This window comes from Panthera tigris, chromosome E2 (genome assembly GCF_018350195.1).
Source record: "Panthera tigris isolate Pti1 chromosome E2, P.tigris_Pti1_mat1.1, whole genome shotgun sequence".
Lineage (NCBI taxonomy): Eukaryota > Metazoa > Chordata > Mammalia > Carnivora > Felidae > Panthera > Panthera tigris.
This window is the reverse complement of record NC_056674.1, coordinates 44676758-44693705: the sequence shown is the minus strand read 5'-3', so window position 1 is coordinate 44693705 and position 16948 is coordinate 44676758. Positions and strand designations below refer to the sequence as shown.

The 16948-nt window shown below is 47.2% G+C and overlaps 1 protein-coding gene across 3 annotated transcripts; it reads left to right on the top strand.

Moving 5' to 3' along the window:
* The first annotated feature begins 1132 nt into the window (after positions 1-1132).
* NQO1 (NAD(P)H quinone dehydrogenase 1) lies at positions 1133-16935 on the top strand. Of its 3 annotated transcripts, none has more exons than XM_015541147.2 (6): positions 1133-1578; positions 8976-9140; positions 9254-9384; positions 12183-12296; positions 13102-13203; positions 14121-16935. In XM_015541147.2, exons 2-6 carry the CDS (start codon positions 9032-9034, stop codon positions 14424-14426), a joined length of 762 nt encoding a protein of 253 aa, XP_015396633.1. In that variant the 5' UTR covers positions 1133-1578; positions 8976-9031; the 3' UTR covers positions 14427-16935. The 3 variants fall into 3 exon arrangements, with proteins under 3 accessions (XP_015396633.1, XP_042825496.1, XP_042825497.1); XM_042969562.1 differs by lacking the exon at positions 1133-1578 and adding an exon at positions 5670-5752; XM_042969563.1 differs by lacking the exon at positions 1133-1578 and adding an exon at positions 5719-5756.
* The last annotated feature ends 13 nt before the right edge of the window (positions 16936-16948 follow it).

Below are 16948 nucleotides of genomic sequence, written 5' to 3'. Positions count from 1 at the left end.
TTATTTATTTTTGGGACAGAGAGAGACAGAGCATGAACGGGGGAGGGTCGGAGAGAGAGGGAGACACAGAATCGGAAACAGGCTCCAGGCTCCGAGCCATCAGCCCAGAGCCTGACGCGGGGCTCAAACTCACGGACCGCGAGATCGTGACCTGGCTGAAGTCGGACGCTTAACCGACTGCGCCACCCAGGCGCCCCAAAAAACTTTTTTAATAAAAATACTTCCTTGTTTAAAAATGCTCATCAGGGGCGCCTGGGTCGGCTCAGTCAGTTGGGCGTCCAACTTCGGCTCAGGTCATGATCTCCTGGTCTGTGAGTTCCAGCCCCGCGTCGGGCTCTGTGCTGACAGCTCAGAGCCTGGAGCCTGTTTCAGATTCTGTGTCTACCTCTCTTTCTGACCTTCCCCCATTCATGCTCTGTCTCTCTCTGTCTCAAAAATGAATAAACGTTAAAAAAAATGCTCATCCTCTGAATTTTCAGTGAGTTATAATCACTAATCACAGATCATCATACCAAATTTAATGAAAAGGTTCGAAACATTTCAGGAAATTGCCAACACGTGACAGAGACACAACATGGGCAAATGCTGTGGGAAAGGGGGTGATGTGGATTTGTTCAAAGTTTATACAAACTTTCAATGTATAAAAAAATGCAGTACCTGTAAAACACAGTAAGACATGCACAGTACAACCCGTAGGATGAAGACTTTACTGTAACTTTCACTTGGTAGGGATTTAAAACTTTTCTCTCTGCTCTGGTCAGCTGCCTGAAGTCAGCCTTTGTAAAGCCAGTCAACTTTCCTTCGTCTTGGCTATTCTTTAAATGCTTCCCTGTTACTTATCTCTCCAGCCAGCCTTGGACTAAACCATTTAGATTCCCACTCTGAGGAGCAGGGGTTTGCACCCAGCGAAGTGCGTCCTTTGAGACCCCCCCAGTGCACAATGTGAACATTGCAAAGGAAGAAATGAATTCCCTTCTCCTGGAACACGTCTCCTAAGGTACCTCGGCCCTCCAAATCTAAGTCCAGAGTCACAGTGACTCAGCGAATCCGAGGCTTAAGGACCACACCCAGCACACCCTTCTCTTTGCCCACCCCATTCCGTGCGGAGGCAATTTCCCAGGACTGGGAGAGGCTCGCGGGGGCGCTGGGACTCTGCCGGAAACTTCCCCCTGCTGTCCCCAGGTGCTTCCTGGACAGGGTCCACATGGGCCTGCCTCCCACCCACACCCAGACCCTTTAACTGCACCCTCCCGTCCCATATCCCACGCGTGCCCAGGGCACCCTATTCCAGCCCTCAGACCCCCCTCCCTTCCCTGAAGAGCAGCCACAGCACGCCCCGCCCTGCGCCCCAGGGGCGAGCAGCCGGCTCCACCCCGGGAGGCCGAGCCCCAAGCGGGCAGGCGCGAGGAGCTATAAAGTGGCGGGCGCTCTGCAGGCTGCACGCCCAACCTCCTGAGGTGCAGCCCCAACCGCTGCTTGACTGCTGTCCCCCACCCCCCAAAGCGAGGATTCAGCGGCGGCCAGGGTCGCCCTGACAACCAGCAGCGCAGCCAATCAGCACAGCCGGAGCCCTGGCTGGTGAGTGCCGCGTCCGGGAGCTGGGGCACCCCCAGGCCTCAGCTGTCCGCAAGGATCCTGGAGGGGCTTAGAGCTCAGTTTTTCTCCTGGATTCAAAACTGAAAAAGCGAGAGCGTTAAGATGCCAGGTTGAGCCTTAATAAGACACCGGGGGAAGGGGAGCTCCTGTTTTCTACCCCATACCCACAAACTTAGGTGGGCATTTAACAGAGACTTGACCTTGGAAACAGAAAATTTCCACCAAAACAGGTCAGAAACGGGCCGTTGTCAATGGCCAAATCTGGTCCAGGGGCACACCTTGATTGGCCTTATAGAATTTAAAACATTTTGGAATAAGTTGCTGATATTTATAGTAAATATAGGTTATTTTATTTAAAAATGTGAATTCCCTGCTTCGGGAGGAAAATTGAAAGATCTGGTGATGAGTGTGCTGGACCTGGGGAACCTGTACCCTTTAGTTGGATAGAGACCATCCCAGGCTGCCTGACCAGGAGACCTTTTTTTTTTTTTTTTTTTTTTTAAGTTTATTTATTTGTTTTGGAGAGAAATCATGAGTAGGGGAGGTGGGGGAGAGAGAGACAGAGAGAATCCCAAGCAGGCTGCAGGCTGTCAGTGCAGAGCCTGACTCCACGCTCGATCCCACCAACCGAGAAATCATGACCTGAGCTGATACCAGGAGTCAGGAGCTCAAGAGACGGAGCCACCCAGGTGCCCCTGTTCAGGAGACATTTTTGTCTGTGATCCTTGGATGGGGCAGACCCGATCCCTGTATATGGTCCATTTCAGTGGCAGAACCTCCGCTCTCCACCATCAACCTAAGGGGACATTACAGGTCACCACAACTTTATCTGATGCCTCTAAGACACCCCAGCTGCAGCCCCCAGGGGACTCTGTTTACCAGAGAGCCTCATTCTGAGATGGGGCAGTGCTAGTGTTTAGAAAGCCATTTCTTCAATTGGGACAGAACTCTACCTTTTCGTCATTTCCTTCCCTGTGAGCCTTGTTCTTTCTGAAAACACACATACACCTAGAGAATCTCCGCCTGCCACAAGTGAGGGGATGAGACTGCTGTTTGCTGTTGACAACCTACAGTTAGAATCTCTGTGAAAAGGGCTGAGCTGGGGACTGGAAGCCCACCCAGAGTTTCTGGAAGCCTGGAGGAGAAGCATCTGGGAGAGACTGCTGGGTAGCTTACAAGGTTTCCTGCACGCACGATAGAGGCTGTTTCTATTTCATTTTTCTTATGTTTATTCATATTTGAGAGACAGAGAGAGACATAGTGGGAGCAGGGGAGGGCCAGACAGAGAGGGAGGGAGACACAGAGTCCAAAGCAATCTCCAGGCTCTGAGCTTTCAGCACAGAGCCCAACGCGGGGCTCGAACCCATGAACCAGGAGATCATGACTTGAGCCAAAGTCAGATGCTTAACCTACTGGGCCACCTGGGCACCCCTCTATATCATTCTTCTGCTGGCCTGAGGACACCAGCACAGTATAGGGCAATCTTACGGAATATTCTGTACTTATGTGTAACTTAAAAAAAAGGGGGGGGGGCGGAGAATGAGAGAAAATGGGATGATTTGGACCTTGTTTAACTAGTATTAACTGTATCCAGCTAAGTCTTGACATTAATGGAAGCATCCAGAGCATTTGTTTGTAACTACTGGGTTCCTCTGACCGGCAGGCATGCATTCCGTGAGGAACCCAGGGAGCCCAGAAGGCAGGAACAAAATGCATGAAACTGACAGGAGGGCTTGCCCTTATTCCACTTGTAACAGGTTTTCCTTGATTGCTTATTCTTCCTGCCAGAAGGATCATGTGGGTAATCTATCTTTTACTGTTAAATAGATCTAGATGTGCTTTACATTAAAACAATGTACCACCATCCCTTTCTTTCTCTGCCAGCTTTATCTTTCCCTATGTTCCCCAGAACATTGAGTTCTGTGTTGGTCTTCAATGAAGCTGCAGGTTGAGAGAGTCCTGTTCAATCTGGAATGTCAGTGAATGCTTGGTTTCAGGTTGGCCTGCGGTTGGAGGCAGAGAATTATAGGAATGTTAGAGTAACAGAGGAGGACAGAGACCAGCTCCCCCGAAACATTCGGTATACTTTGGCCACCAGAACGTATGCTCTACGAAAATAAAAGATTTGTGTCTCTTTTGTACACGGATGTATCCTAAATGCCTAGAGCAGTGCCTGGTGGATACAGGTGCTCAGTAAACCCTGGTCAGGAGGCTGAGACAAAGAGATGGGGAGAACATGAGCAGGGCTCATGCTAGGGTGGATGTGCTGGGGGGAACAGAACACAAAAGATGGTGGGGAAGGAGCCAAACTATGGAGAGATCCCAAATGTCCATTGACTGATGAATGGATAAAGAAGATGTGGTGTGTTTATGTGTGTGTGTGTGTATGTATATGTATATATATATATATATATATATATATATATATATATTTATATGAAATCTTGCCATTTGCAATGACATGGATGGACCTAGAATGTATCATGCTAAGCAAAATAAGTCAGAGAAAGACAAATAACATATGATTTCACTCATATGTGGAATTTAAGAGACAAAGCAGATGAACACATGGGAAGTGGGGGGGAAGAGAAGAGAGAAACAAACCCAAGAGACTCTTAAGGATAGAGAAGAAACTGAGGGTTGACAGAGGGAGTTGGGCAGGGGGATGGGCTAGATGGGTGATGGGTATTAAAATGGGCACTTGTGATGAGCACTGGGTGTTGTAAGTGATCCATCACTGAATTCTACTCCTGAAATCATATTACACTGTATCTTAACTAACCAGAATTTTAAAAATTAAAAAAAAAGAGGGTGGGGAAGGAATGAGGGATTTCAGGACACAGAGAAGTGATGATGAATGGGGAGCACGTTTCATAGGGTATGAAATCTTGAAAGCGAACCAGCACAGGGAGAGAGCTGCGTTCACAAAGATATGCTCAGCTGCGTTACCAAGTGGCCTCCATCAGGTCAATTATGTGCATGGCAAGCAGAAATGAATATTAAATTAGGGGTATTGGTAATAAGCTCATTTGGCTTTCAAACCTCTCCTTCAATGGCAGCTCGTTCTGAAGGCCTTCCCTAATCAGCCAGCCTGAAGTCAACAGTTTTCCTCTGGAATTTTGTTCCTTGCCTCCCCCGTCAGGCTAATGCCATTAGTTTTTTGTGTGCACGTCTTACCGCCATTCCTAGGGGGAAATTCTGAGGATGTCAAACGGGTCATGTAGCTACTTAAGTGGCAGAAAGGGAAAATGAACACTTCAAGTCCAAAAAACCCCAGGTTTGTCTATGAAAGGACCTGGCCACCAGTGACTTGGTATCATGCTGTTTGGAGAGGGAGCCACCCATTTGCCCTTCAACTCTGGCCCAGGAGCGCTTCTGCTCTACTGACTGCCGATCAGTGTTCTGTTGTATATTTAGAACCTTGGACCATTTTTTTCTACTGCGTTGTTTTCAGGAATCTATATATACCAGATACTGAACACCGTTGGTTTTGTTTCTGGCAAATATGTTCTTCTTTGTGTCTCATCTTACATCGTTTTTTTGTTTTGTTTTTTTTTTTAAGTTTATTTACTTATTTTGAGAGAGAGAGAGAGAGCACAAGCAGGTGAGGGGCAGAGAGGAGAGACAGAATCCCAAGCCTACTCCATGCCATCAGCTTGGAGCCTGACGTGGGACTCGGACTCAGGAACCCTGAGATCATGACCTGAGCCGAAATCAAGAGCCCGACCTTAACCTACTGAACCACCCAGGCGCCCCTGTTTATTTTTGAAAGCAGCAGGCGTCCTATAGCTTACAGGTGATGAGCTCCTTTAAAAGCAAGGGCTAGATATCCTGATTCAGTCATTTTATGACAAGTGCTTTTGTATTTTACTACTTCAGAAGTGCCTGTGAATACTGATAAGTAAAAAAAAATTTATCTTTATATCTGTATACATAGCTCAGAAGAAGTAAGCCACAAGAATATAAACTCACAAAGCAGTATTCAGTAAACACTGATAGAACTAATGCAAAGGTACGTCACAGAGAAAACGCTTGTCAGAACTTTATATACTCACATCTCTCCCGAGAGTGGTGAGTCCTGGAGTTGATAAAGAGGGGGCAGGGATTTGTTAAGGCAGCCTCAGGAGCTCCTGAACTTTTCCCCAGGCCGTCCAAAGTAGGTAAATCGCTCCCAGAATTTGAATCCCTTATCAGACTTCTGTTCCCCGCGTCGGAGTTTGGAGAGTCTGAAACGCCAGGAGCGAGCGAGGCGAGGCTCCTGGGCAGGCTAGGGCCGAAGCTGCCGCCCGGCCGATTTTAACCCAGAGCAGCTGCTCCCGCTGGAGCTCCGCCCATGGGCACAGATGTTAGGAGTTAGGGAGAAGTGAGGCAGCGACACCAATTACTAGGAGCGGTGTTGGTGGTAAACTCCATTCCCTGCCCTGCTGCCTGCACATGGTTGCATGGATTTATCTATAATTTATTAATTTTTTTTAGTGATCTCTACACCGAACATGGGGCTTGAACTCACAACCCTGAGATCAAGAGCTCCGTGCTCCTTTGAGCCAGCCAGGCGCCCTTATGTCTTCATATTTTTACATTATTCCAGCTTCACCACTTGCCATGTAAACTTGGGTAACTTGCTTAACTTTTCGGTGCCTCAGTTTCCCCATCTTTAATGTGGGATACTGATTGTATCTAGCTCATGGTGTTGCCATGACAACTGGAAAAGAATGCAAAGCGCTCAGAGCAGTGCCTAGCACGAAGTAAGCACCCGTTGATGCTGTTATCCAGAGACAGGCAAATAGTATACGATTTCACTTGTTTGTGGAATCTGAAAACCCAATGAGCAAGCAAACAAAAGACATAGACCCATAAATACAAAAAACAAACTGACTTTGCCAGACGCCAAGGGGGAGTAGGGGGATAGGCAGATGGGTGAAGGGGAGGGGGAGATACGGGTTTCCAGTTGTAGAATGAATAAGTCACGAGGACAAAAGGTACAGCACAGGGAATATGGGCGGTGGTCTTGTAGGAGAGTCGTGTGCTCTGACAGGTGAGCGCACCGGGGGTGAGCATGGTGTAAGGTGTAGGCGTGTGGAATCGCTGTGTTGTCCACCTGAAACTCATGCAACGCTGTGTGTCAAGTATACGTCAAGTAAAAGAGAATAAAAAGGGGTGCCTGGCTGGCTCAATTGGAGGAGCCTGTGACTCTTGCTCTCAGGACCGTGAGGTTGAGCCTCACATTGAATATGGAGATTACTTAAAAATAAAGAAATAAAACTTTAAAGAAATAAAACTAAACTAAACTAAAATAAATGCCGTTGTTGCAAGAGGAAAACATTCTGGTTCTAACAACTTTGTAATACAGAGGAGGTCCAAGAAAAAAGCAAATCTTTCCCCTCTGTCTCTATGCCCTTAACATCTCTTACCTAGCTAAGAACACTGTCAGTAGTTTCATGTAATTATTCCACATCTTTTTTCCCCTCATACCTATATGCTGCAAGTCTTCGTACACATATATGTAGTTTCTTTGTCTTTTTTTTTCAAGTAATGGCTACACCCAATGTGGGGCTCGAACTCATGACTCCAAGATCAAGAGTCACATGCTCTACCCACTGAGCCAGAGAGGGGCCCCTCGTTCTTTGTATTTTTTAAAAATTTTATTTTATTCCTGAGAGACAAAGAGAGAGTGATAGAGTGTGAGTGAGGAAGGGACAGAGAGAAAGGGTGACACAATCCAAAGCAGGCTCCAGGCCCTGAGCTGTTAGCCCTGAGCCCCATGTGGGGCTTGAACTCAGGAACAGTGAGACCATGACCTGAGCTGAAATCGGATGCTTCCCCGACTGAGCCACCCAGGCGCCCCTCTTTGTCTTTTATAATAATGGATTCACACTCGCTTCATTTGATCAGTTAACGATACATCGTGGATAGCTTTCTGGGTAACTCTATACAGTTAACAGCATACTAGTCTGTAATGTGTATGTGCCATAATGTATTCAAATATTCCCCATAAAGAGTCAGTGAATGCCAGTGAGAAGAATGACACAGTCCACGTCCTTGCTCATACATCCTTATATCCCAACGCTTTTAGTCTGTAGAACAGATTCCCCAAAGTTGGAGAGCTAGGTCAAGATTTATGCGTCCTCAAAATTTAAAGAGATTCGGCCTCATTACTTTCCCCCAGGGTGGAGGCAATTCGTGTTCCCACTGGCAGCTGCTAGCTTTCCTGCAATCTTAATAGCCCTCGATGTTGCTTGTCTTAAATTGTTTTGCCAATCTGATGGGTAAATAATGATAAATTGTTTTGCCAATCTGATGGGTAAATAATGATATCTCATTTTAATTTGCTTTTCCTGACAGGCCAGGCAAGGCACCTGCTCATTTGTTTTTTGTCATCTGCATTTCCTCCTCTGTGAGTAGAGTGCTCATATCCTTGATTTATTTTTCTATTGTGTAGTCTGTCTTTTTTCTGTGTGTAGGCATTCGTTGGGATTTTAACCCTTTGTGGTAAGAGTTGCAGGTATCTGCTCCCCGTTGATTGTCTTTTGACTTTGTTTATGGTGCCTTCTGGTACACACAGATTTTTAATTTTTATGTGGCTTTATCTGGCAAGCTTTCCGTTCATGGTTGCTGAATCTCTAGTCTTTCTTACAAAGTATTCTCCATCTTGAGGTTATACAAATTCTTCCTTTAGATCCGTACTCTGCCAGGAATCTATTGCTCTATGAGCTGTGTTTGTGGGATAGTGAAAACAACAACACAAATACAACAGACACACTGAAAATTCGAAGTGAATTTTCACAAACTTGTGTGATCAGCACCCAGGAAATAGAACATTGCCACTACCCCCTGATGAGGGGAACCAAGACACTGACGCCTGACACCTAATAGAAGGTGTTAGCAGGGGGGTGCCTGGGTGGCTCAGTCGGTTGGGCGTCCCTTCGGCTCAGCTCATGATCTTGCAGTGTGTGAGTCCAAGCCCCACGTCAGGCTCTGCACTGACAGCTCAGAACCTGGAGCCTGCTTTGGATTCTGTCTCCCTCTCTCTCTATCCCTCCCCGACTCACACACACTCTCTCTCTCTCAAAAATAAAATACAAACATAAAAAAAAAAGGTGTCAGGAGGATAAGTCCATTTTCTAAGAGGATACGTCCATTTTCATGCAGATGGCCAGTTAAGTATGCCAGCAAAATTAGCCACTGCATTAAAATGCGTCCTTTATTCGTTGGTACTTTTAAGGAGAAAATATGTTTCTGGCTGCCGCGGATGGACTGCATCACCCAATGCCTCGCAGAGTTCACTCCTCTATTATGGATCCTGGCTCGGCCGCCCTGTAGCTAAAGCTTTGCTGCTTGGAAACTGATTTTCTCCATATGCCTTGTGTGTGTCTAAATAGCCAGAAGAGCACTGATCGTACTGGCCCACGCAGAGAGGACGTCCTTCAACCATGCCATGAAGGAGGCTGCTGTAGAGGCCTTGAAGAGGAAAGGATGGGAGGTCACTGTGTCAGACCTGTATGCCATGAACTTCAATCCCGTCATCTCCAGAAGGGACATCACAGGTAGGATCAGCCTTCCCCCCCTTTAATTAGGTCTCTGTGGCACATCTCGCCTGTGGGTTCTGTGGCTCAGCCTCGGCCCCTCTCACTCCAGCCTGTCATTTTCCTCTGGGCAGGTCCACTGAAGGACCCCGAGAACTTTCAGTATCCTGCCGAGTCTGTTCTAGCTTATAAAGAAGGCCGCCTGAGCCCCGATATTGTGGCAGAACAAAAGAAGCTGGAAGCTGCAGACCTTGTGATTTTTCAGGTGCGATAGGACATCAGAAGGAGTGTCAGGATGCTTGAGTTCTTACTGTCCTAGACTGGTCACCTAATTAGCTATGTGATCTTAGGAAAAGTCACTTACGCACTTCAGCGCCTTCTTTATAAAGAAGGGTGATGACTTCAAACAGGGTGGTGTTACACAGATTTGTAGATATTGTGAACCTGGCTGTACTACTCTGAAAATATGTGACTACATGGGGCATCTGGGTGGCTTAACGAAGCCTGACTCTTGGTTTCGGCTCAGGTCACGATCTCACGGTGTGTGGGTTCGAGCCCCCCGTCCGACTCTGTGCTCACAGCCGGGAGCCTGCTTGGGATTCTCTCTCTGCCTCTCTATCTGCCCCCCCACCTCACCCCCCCCACCCCCGCTCCCATACACGCTATCTCTTCTCTCTCTCTCAATAAATAAATAAACTTAGACAAAAATATGTGACTACAAAGATGACCAGTGAGCCTTGAGCTTCTCTTCAGTTAGTGATTCTTTGTGGGATCTCTCAGAGTTTGCACCTGACCCCTTCTCTGCACGAGCGCGGAGTGAAGCACAGGGCACGGACCCCTGCGGTCAGAGCCTCCCAGCTGAAGGGGGCGCTGCCCGGCTTCCTGTGTTCCCGCCCCTCTTCTCGTGGAAGCTGTCTCCCCGCCAGGCAGTCCGTACTGTATGAGCTCCTTGTCAATCCTCTTTCCCGGAAATGCCACACTGGACTCAATGACATTGCTTCTACCGGTTCTAACCTGCCTTTTGATATTGAACATGGACCAGATGTGACCCTAGAAACTGCACGAGGAGGGTGACACCAGCTGCGGCTTTTGCAACTGTTCAATCAGCTGCAAAGAATCCAAACTTTTAGGTCTTCCGTTCCACCCTCAGGCCTGTCGCTAGCAGTCAAAGCCACGCCCCATGAGCCAGTGCCCCGAAGGATGCCTTTTTGGTCAGCGTTTTCTACTGCATCTTTTCCTAGTGCGGCCGTTGCGGCCACTGTGGCAGCTTTCAGTTCTGCTTCTCAGAATCACCGTATTTTAGAATTGGAAAGGACCTTGGTGGTCTTTGAATTTGGCTTCTATCTGATGCATCAGTTTACTATCAGTACAACGGTGCAAGTTGTGTACTATAAAAAGCAACATACCGAAACACAACGTAGACACTTCAGATTTGTATACTTATAACATTTTACAAACAGATGACAGGGAAAAGTCTTTTTTAATTTTTAATTTTTTTTTTTTTTTACTTAAAAATGTTTATTTTGAGAGAGAGTGAGTGAGGTGGGGGAAAGGCAGAGACGGAGAAGGAGAGAGAATCCCAAGCAGGGTCTGCACTGTTAGCGCTGGGCCGGACGCGGATGTTTGACTGACTGAGCCACCCAGGCGCCCCTGGCAAAGTCTTACTACGGGAGTCGGTGTACTTGTATGGTAGTCTTTCAACATAGAAATAAAGCGTCCTGAGGAAGCGATACTTTAATTTATCCCAAGGTACCACTGGGGCTAGCCCCCTGCTCACTTTTCTCACTTCTCCAAGAACAACCAGAGGAAGAATAAACTTTCAATATGCTGCAAGCCAACCAATTCTGTTTTCAGCTCTGACTGTAGAACATTCACAGGGACCAAATCTACGTGTCTAAGCCACCCACACATTTATCTTAAAAGCCTCAGGTCTGGCCCCTCACAACTGCAGAGTTGTGAGTAATCTGCAGAGTAATCTAGGGATTACTCAAGCCCCTGGTTTTACAGATGAGGCCCATCAGACTTAGCAAAAGTAAGGGGCTTATGTGACAAAGGTCTTGCATCGTGTCCACGGCAGATTCAGGGCGAGAACACGAATCTTGTGCTCCGTCTCATGTTCTTTCTGTTCTAAACCCCGGCCCCTTCTGCCCCCTTTCCTGTGGATCAATAACCCTTCAAATATCAGGGAAAGATATCAAATCCAACAAATTCCTTCTCTGTGCTAAACTTGTCTCATCGGGCCTGTCCCCGGTGTCCCTGTGTTTAAATCCGAAGTCAGGGAGAAGAAGAGGAAATACTGGTATCGTCCTCGTGCTGCTTTTATTAGGACAAGAGGGCCGACAAGACTCTTCCATGGGAATTCCCTGATAAACCGAGCGCACACGGGTCATTTGTTCGCCTGTGTGAGCGCACACTCATGTGTAGCTTGTTCTATTTGAAAAAAAATTTTTTAGTGTTTATTTTTGAGACAGAGACAGAGCATGAGCGGGGGAGGGGCAGAGAGAGAGGGAGACATAGAATCTGAAGCAGGTTCCAGACTCTGAGCTGTCAGCGCAGAGCCCGATGCTGGGGCTCGAACTCAACGGACCTTGAGATCATGACCTGAGCCGAAGTCGGACACTCAACCGAATGAGCCACCCAGGTGCCCCGTGTGCAGCTTATTCTAAACGGTAGGATTTCACATCCGTGAACACAGGTACACGTTTCACATTGTTGACAGCACTCCTACAAAATATCGATTTTGTATTTTGCGTCACACACCGTAGCAAACTTTATCTGCATTCCTTGCTGTCTAGACTCGGCCGCGAAATGTGATCTTGTAGAAACAAATCATAATTGCACGTGGCTTTCTTCAGACCTACCCGGTACTTGTTTCTTTTAGGCAGAAATAGAGTGTCAAGTTGACTGACCAAGGACAATATTTTTCTTTAATGTGCTGACTCCTCCGGAAGCAACGACAAGGGCCCCAAGAAGGGTTTGCTCTTCTGTGACGTCAGCCAAGCACCTGAGCCTTCTTCGCTGGCGGTAGTTCCTGCTGTGACCTCTCTGTGCTCTGCCCCACAGTTCCCGCTGCAGTGGTTCGGAGTCCCGGCCATCCTGAAAGGCTGGTTTGAACGAGTGCTCATAGGGGGGTTCGCGTACACGTATGCTGCCATGTATGACAATGGACCTTTCCGGGTAGGTGGATGGTTCTGCTTTCTCTAACAGCTGGATCCGGGCTGCCTTCTGTCCTGAGGCAGAGTTCTGAACAGAATTGGGTACTAAGGTCAGGCTCCTGGGAGAGCTGGATAATAGTGCGTGTAGATATTTAATTTTTTGAAAATATTTATTTTTGAGAGAGAGACAAGAGTGTGAGCAGGGGAGGGGCAGAGAGAGAGGGAGACACAGAATCCGAAGCAGGCTCCAGGCTCTGAGCTGTGAGCACAGAGCCCGACGTGGGTCTCGAACCCACGAACCACGAGATCATGACCTGAGACCAAGTCGGACGCTCAACCCACTGAGCCACCCAGGTGCCTCTGTGAAGATATTTAGACAGGACTTTGGGATTTGTTTTAACATACCCCAGGAACACAAGGGGTGGGGAGATTAGACAAAACTAGAATGGCAAGATGCTGAGCGTTGAGGCTGGGTGGTGGAGGCCTCATGAGACTATTTTCTGTATGTATGTAGACACCCAAATACTACACCGGACACATTTTGAGGTCTCCTGGATTACATGCCTGGATACAGGCGGAGTGCCGTGGGGAGACGGACACAACAAATAACTCCACTAGGCACCAGCAGTGGACTCCGGGGCTGGCCCTCGAGTGTTGACTTCTGGAGTCATACTGCATGGCTCAGAGGAGCCAGTGTGGGAGGAAGGAACAGAAATAGCAGGTGGCTGGACTTGTGTGTCGAAAAGAACACAAGAACAGCCCTGGGGCCGTTTCGTGAACCTCCCGTCATGAAGGAGACGTGGAGCGTGATGACTTTTCCTTCGCAGAATAAGAAGACCGTGCTTTCCATCACCACTGGTGGCAGCGGCTCCATGTACTCGCTGCAGGGTATCCACGGAGACATGAATATCATCCTCTGGCCAATTCAGGTTACTTTGTTTCAGTGAACCTTCCCCGGGGATTAATTAATTGAGCTTTCTGGGGGGGTCCAGATTCTCAAGATGGCAGCTGAAAACAGACCCGAGGTGTGAGGACGGAAGCAACGTAATAATTCAGAAGTCCAGGGAGCTCCCTTCTAAGCCTTACTAGTCTTCCCGGGCCCCTGTACTCAAGAGTAACCTGGGTATGCACGCGTCCAAACAGCTCTGTCTCCTAACCAAAGGCTAGTGCAGATAACCCCTAGATTTGTATAGCCATGGGCCCCCACTCCAGACAACCGATCTCTGTCTCCAGTCTTCCTGGCCTTCTCCAGGTTGCCGCTATGGCCTCACCACCTATTAGAAAATTTCAGAAATGATTTAGCCCAGCCAACAAGAGTGGAGTCTGAGGGAGGTTCCTGGGTGGTCGGTCACTGGACTGTGAAGATGATCTCTTATACAGAAGAGGGTTGGAGAGAAGAGCAAATGCGGTGGCCACCTAGAACGGCGGAGAATTAACATTAATATTGGAGAATACATTCTACAGGTCACTTATTGAGGCTCATCTAGTTAGGAGGAGAGGCGGAGAAAGGCGCATCCACATACCTTGGCAGGAGTCCTCTGCCAAGAAGCCGAAACTCCCTTATGTGAAAGAAGTTCCGGCTCTTTGGCAGAGGATCCCAGGCTGGCACGGTTTCAAGATTTTGTTCATTTAAACAAGGGCTCAGCTGAATAGGCTAAAATAGGTAACGGCTAGGAATGGAGCGCTAGAAGGTGAGAGAAAATAGCTATGAATTGATTCTCCAGGGTGCCTCAGGCCCCCACGTCGGAGCGTCTTGTTGGAAAGCCTACATTACTTCTGTTTGTTTGTGGTACAAGCTGTATAGGGTTTGTTCTGTGACTCACCTCTGTTCTCCGTGTATCCCCAGAGCGGCACTCTGCATTTCTGTGGCTTCCAAGTCCTGGAACCTCAGCTGACATACGGCATTGGGCATACTCCTACGGACGCGCGAATTCAGATCCTGGACGGATGGAAGAAACGCCTGGAAAATATCTGGGATGAGACGCCACTGTATTTTGCTCCAAGTAGCCTCTTTGACTTAAACTTCCAGGCAGGGTTCTTAATGAAAAAGGAAGTGCAGGATGAGCAGAAAAACGAAAAATTTGGCCTGTCTGTGGGCCATCATTTGGGCAAGTCCATCCCGACTGACAACCAGATCAAAGCCAGAAAATGAGACTCACAAGACTAGATTCCTTTCAAAAATGTAGCCAAATCTAGGTTTCTTTTTCAGGCTTGCTTGACTGGCTTCAGTTTTTAAGATTTTTGTGTGTTTTTATTTCTTTCCACAGGGAATGAATAGGAGACAGAATTGACTGTCTTCATACATTTTTGGATAGTTTTATTCAATGTAACTGATTCTTCTGATTGCTATCATGGCCAAACCTGATTAGTCCCAAGAGGCCACTGAGGATACAAAGCAGGGAAAGATGGAGAAAGACGCGAGGCGATATTCTTTAAGGTCCTCTACACAACTGAATTCCTCTTTTTAGGGATCCATTTTTAGGGCTAAATCTGGCTGGAGCGTATCCAACTCCTCAAGGATACATTTTTCTTTTAATTGCCCTCTCTGTGGTTTATGACAAAAGGGAATTAATTGCTCTGAGAAAGAAATGACTGAATCTGACACAAGGGACTTGTTTAGTAGTTAATCTGTGCTTGTTTATGGCACACGATGATACTGGTTTTGATTACTACGCAGTGACTAATATGCCTAATGTGTGTGTTACTCTTGCTTCGCCTTTTGTTCTTTATACACAGCACACACCGATACCTTCCGATGAAAAGACAGTAAAACTCTCTTCTTTACCTCAATCTTTTAATTTCACGTCTGCAGGAAAATAAACCGACATATCTATACGCTACATCTGCCGCTATGAATGAATTCAAGAAATAGTTGCTCCCGATACTTAGCAGCCTTCTACAAACACTATTTCTGAGCTACATCACACTCTGGAAGGGTTTCTTCTCTATCATTGTCGACCTGATGACTTTCCTTTGGGAAGCGTTTGGTTCCACAGTTTTGGGGATAACACTGTAATCCTAGAGTTTCATTAACTTTGAACAATTTTGGCATAATATTCTAACTTCCCATTGAAATGATTGACGTGTGACTGACTCACTGGCGGTAAAATTCAAGTAGAATATGATGAAAGGCCGCCCTCTGGTGGTGCGTTGAAAGGAAACACGAGGGGTTTTGCAAAGCAAGGTTGTCTGGAACTGGGAACAGGTCCTGTACCTGCCAAGGAAACGAGGGCGGCAGGCCGGAGACCCTCCTGTGCCAGATGCTGACAGGCAATTGGGTAATTCCCCCCACCCCCCCACTCCCTACAATATACTTAATGGCAGATGGCTGGGTGCTTCAGCTTGAAAATATCTTGTTGCCTTCCTGCTCGCTGCAATTTTGTGTAAATTTCTGAAAGTTCCAGATGAAATCAATAAAACCCATTTGTACAAAGATCCAGGCTTATTGGTTTCAGTGAAGCTAGTGATGGAGGTGAGGCGTACAGGCAAAGTGGAATCGATGACTCGGGAAGATGGGATCAGAGCCTGCAATAATAAACTATGGCCAGGAGCCTTGAACGAGAGCTCTCCCAACAGGGCTGCTTCATACTGAACGGTAATGGAACAACATATTGAGATCTCAGGGAACCGAAGGGATATTTAAAGAGACCCAGAAAAGAATGTTACAGAAACCAAGAAAAACCTAGAATTCAGTAAACAAATGCCAAAGGGCAGTATTTATTGTGATTTGCCTGATTTGTTGATTTACCCAGTCAATGGCCCAGGTACTCTTCTAGGCACGGGGAACAGAGCAATGAACAAAACCGAGCACCTCATGGAGTTTGCATTCGAGGGAAGAATGACAGAACAGTCATGTCGGGTGGTGATAAATGCTAGGAAGAAAGAGCAGGGTAAGAGAGAGGATATGGGGAGTTTTGTTTTACACTGGCCGATCAAGAAAGACCTCCCCAGTAAGGCTACATTTGAGCAAAGACCTGATAAAGCGAGAGAGATGTAGATGCCTGAAGGGAGGCACTCCGGGCAGGAGTGACGTCAGAGTGCAAATCCCTGAGGCAGGAACACGCGTAACATGAGGAAAAGAGAGGACTTTAGTGGCTACAGCAGAGCAGGGGAGAGAGGGCTAGGCCAGAGACACAGCTGGGACTGGAGACGGAGCCTCGTAAGTGCTGTAAGAATATAAAGATAGGAAGTCAAGAGTTTTGGGCTGAGGTATAGCATAATCTGACTCCTGTTTGGCTGGTAGGTGAGGAGCCAAGCGTAAGGCAATGATGGAAGCATGGAGAATTGTGGCACAATGTGACAAGCTAGTCAATAAATGCTTTGGACCAGGGTGACAGCAATAGAGGTGTGGAGAAGTGCATGTATTCATTTTTAAAAGAGATTTTAAGTAGTCTCCAAACCCAACATAGGGCTCGAACTCACAACCCCAAGATCAAGAGTTGCATGCTCTACCGAGTCACGTGTCTCAAGAAGTGAATGTATTTACAAGGTTGGATACATCCCATTTGCTAAGGTGAGCAAGAATCTGGAAAGCATATTCAGGGAAGAAGCTGGGATCAGGAAGGGTGGAATCAAAATCTGATTTCAGACATTTTATGTTTGAGAGGGATGTCTATTAAGACTGTAATAGGTGTCTGGGTGGCTTGAGCAGCTGACTCTTGATTTCAGCTCAGG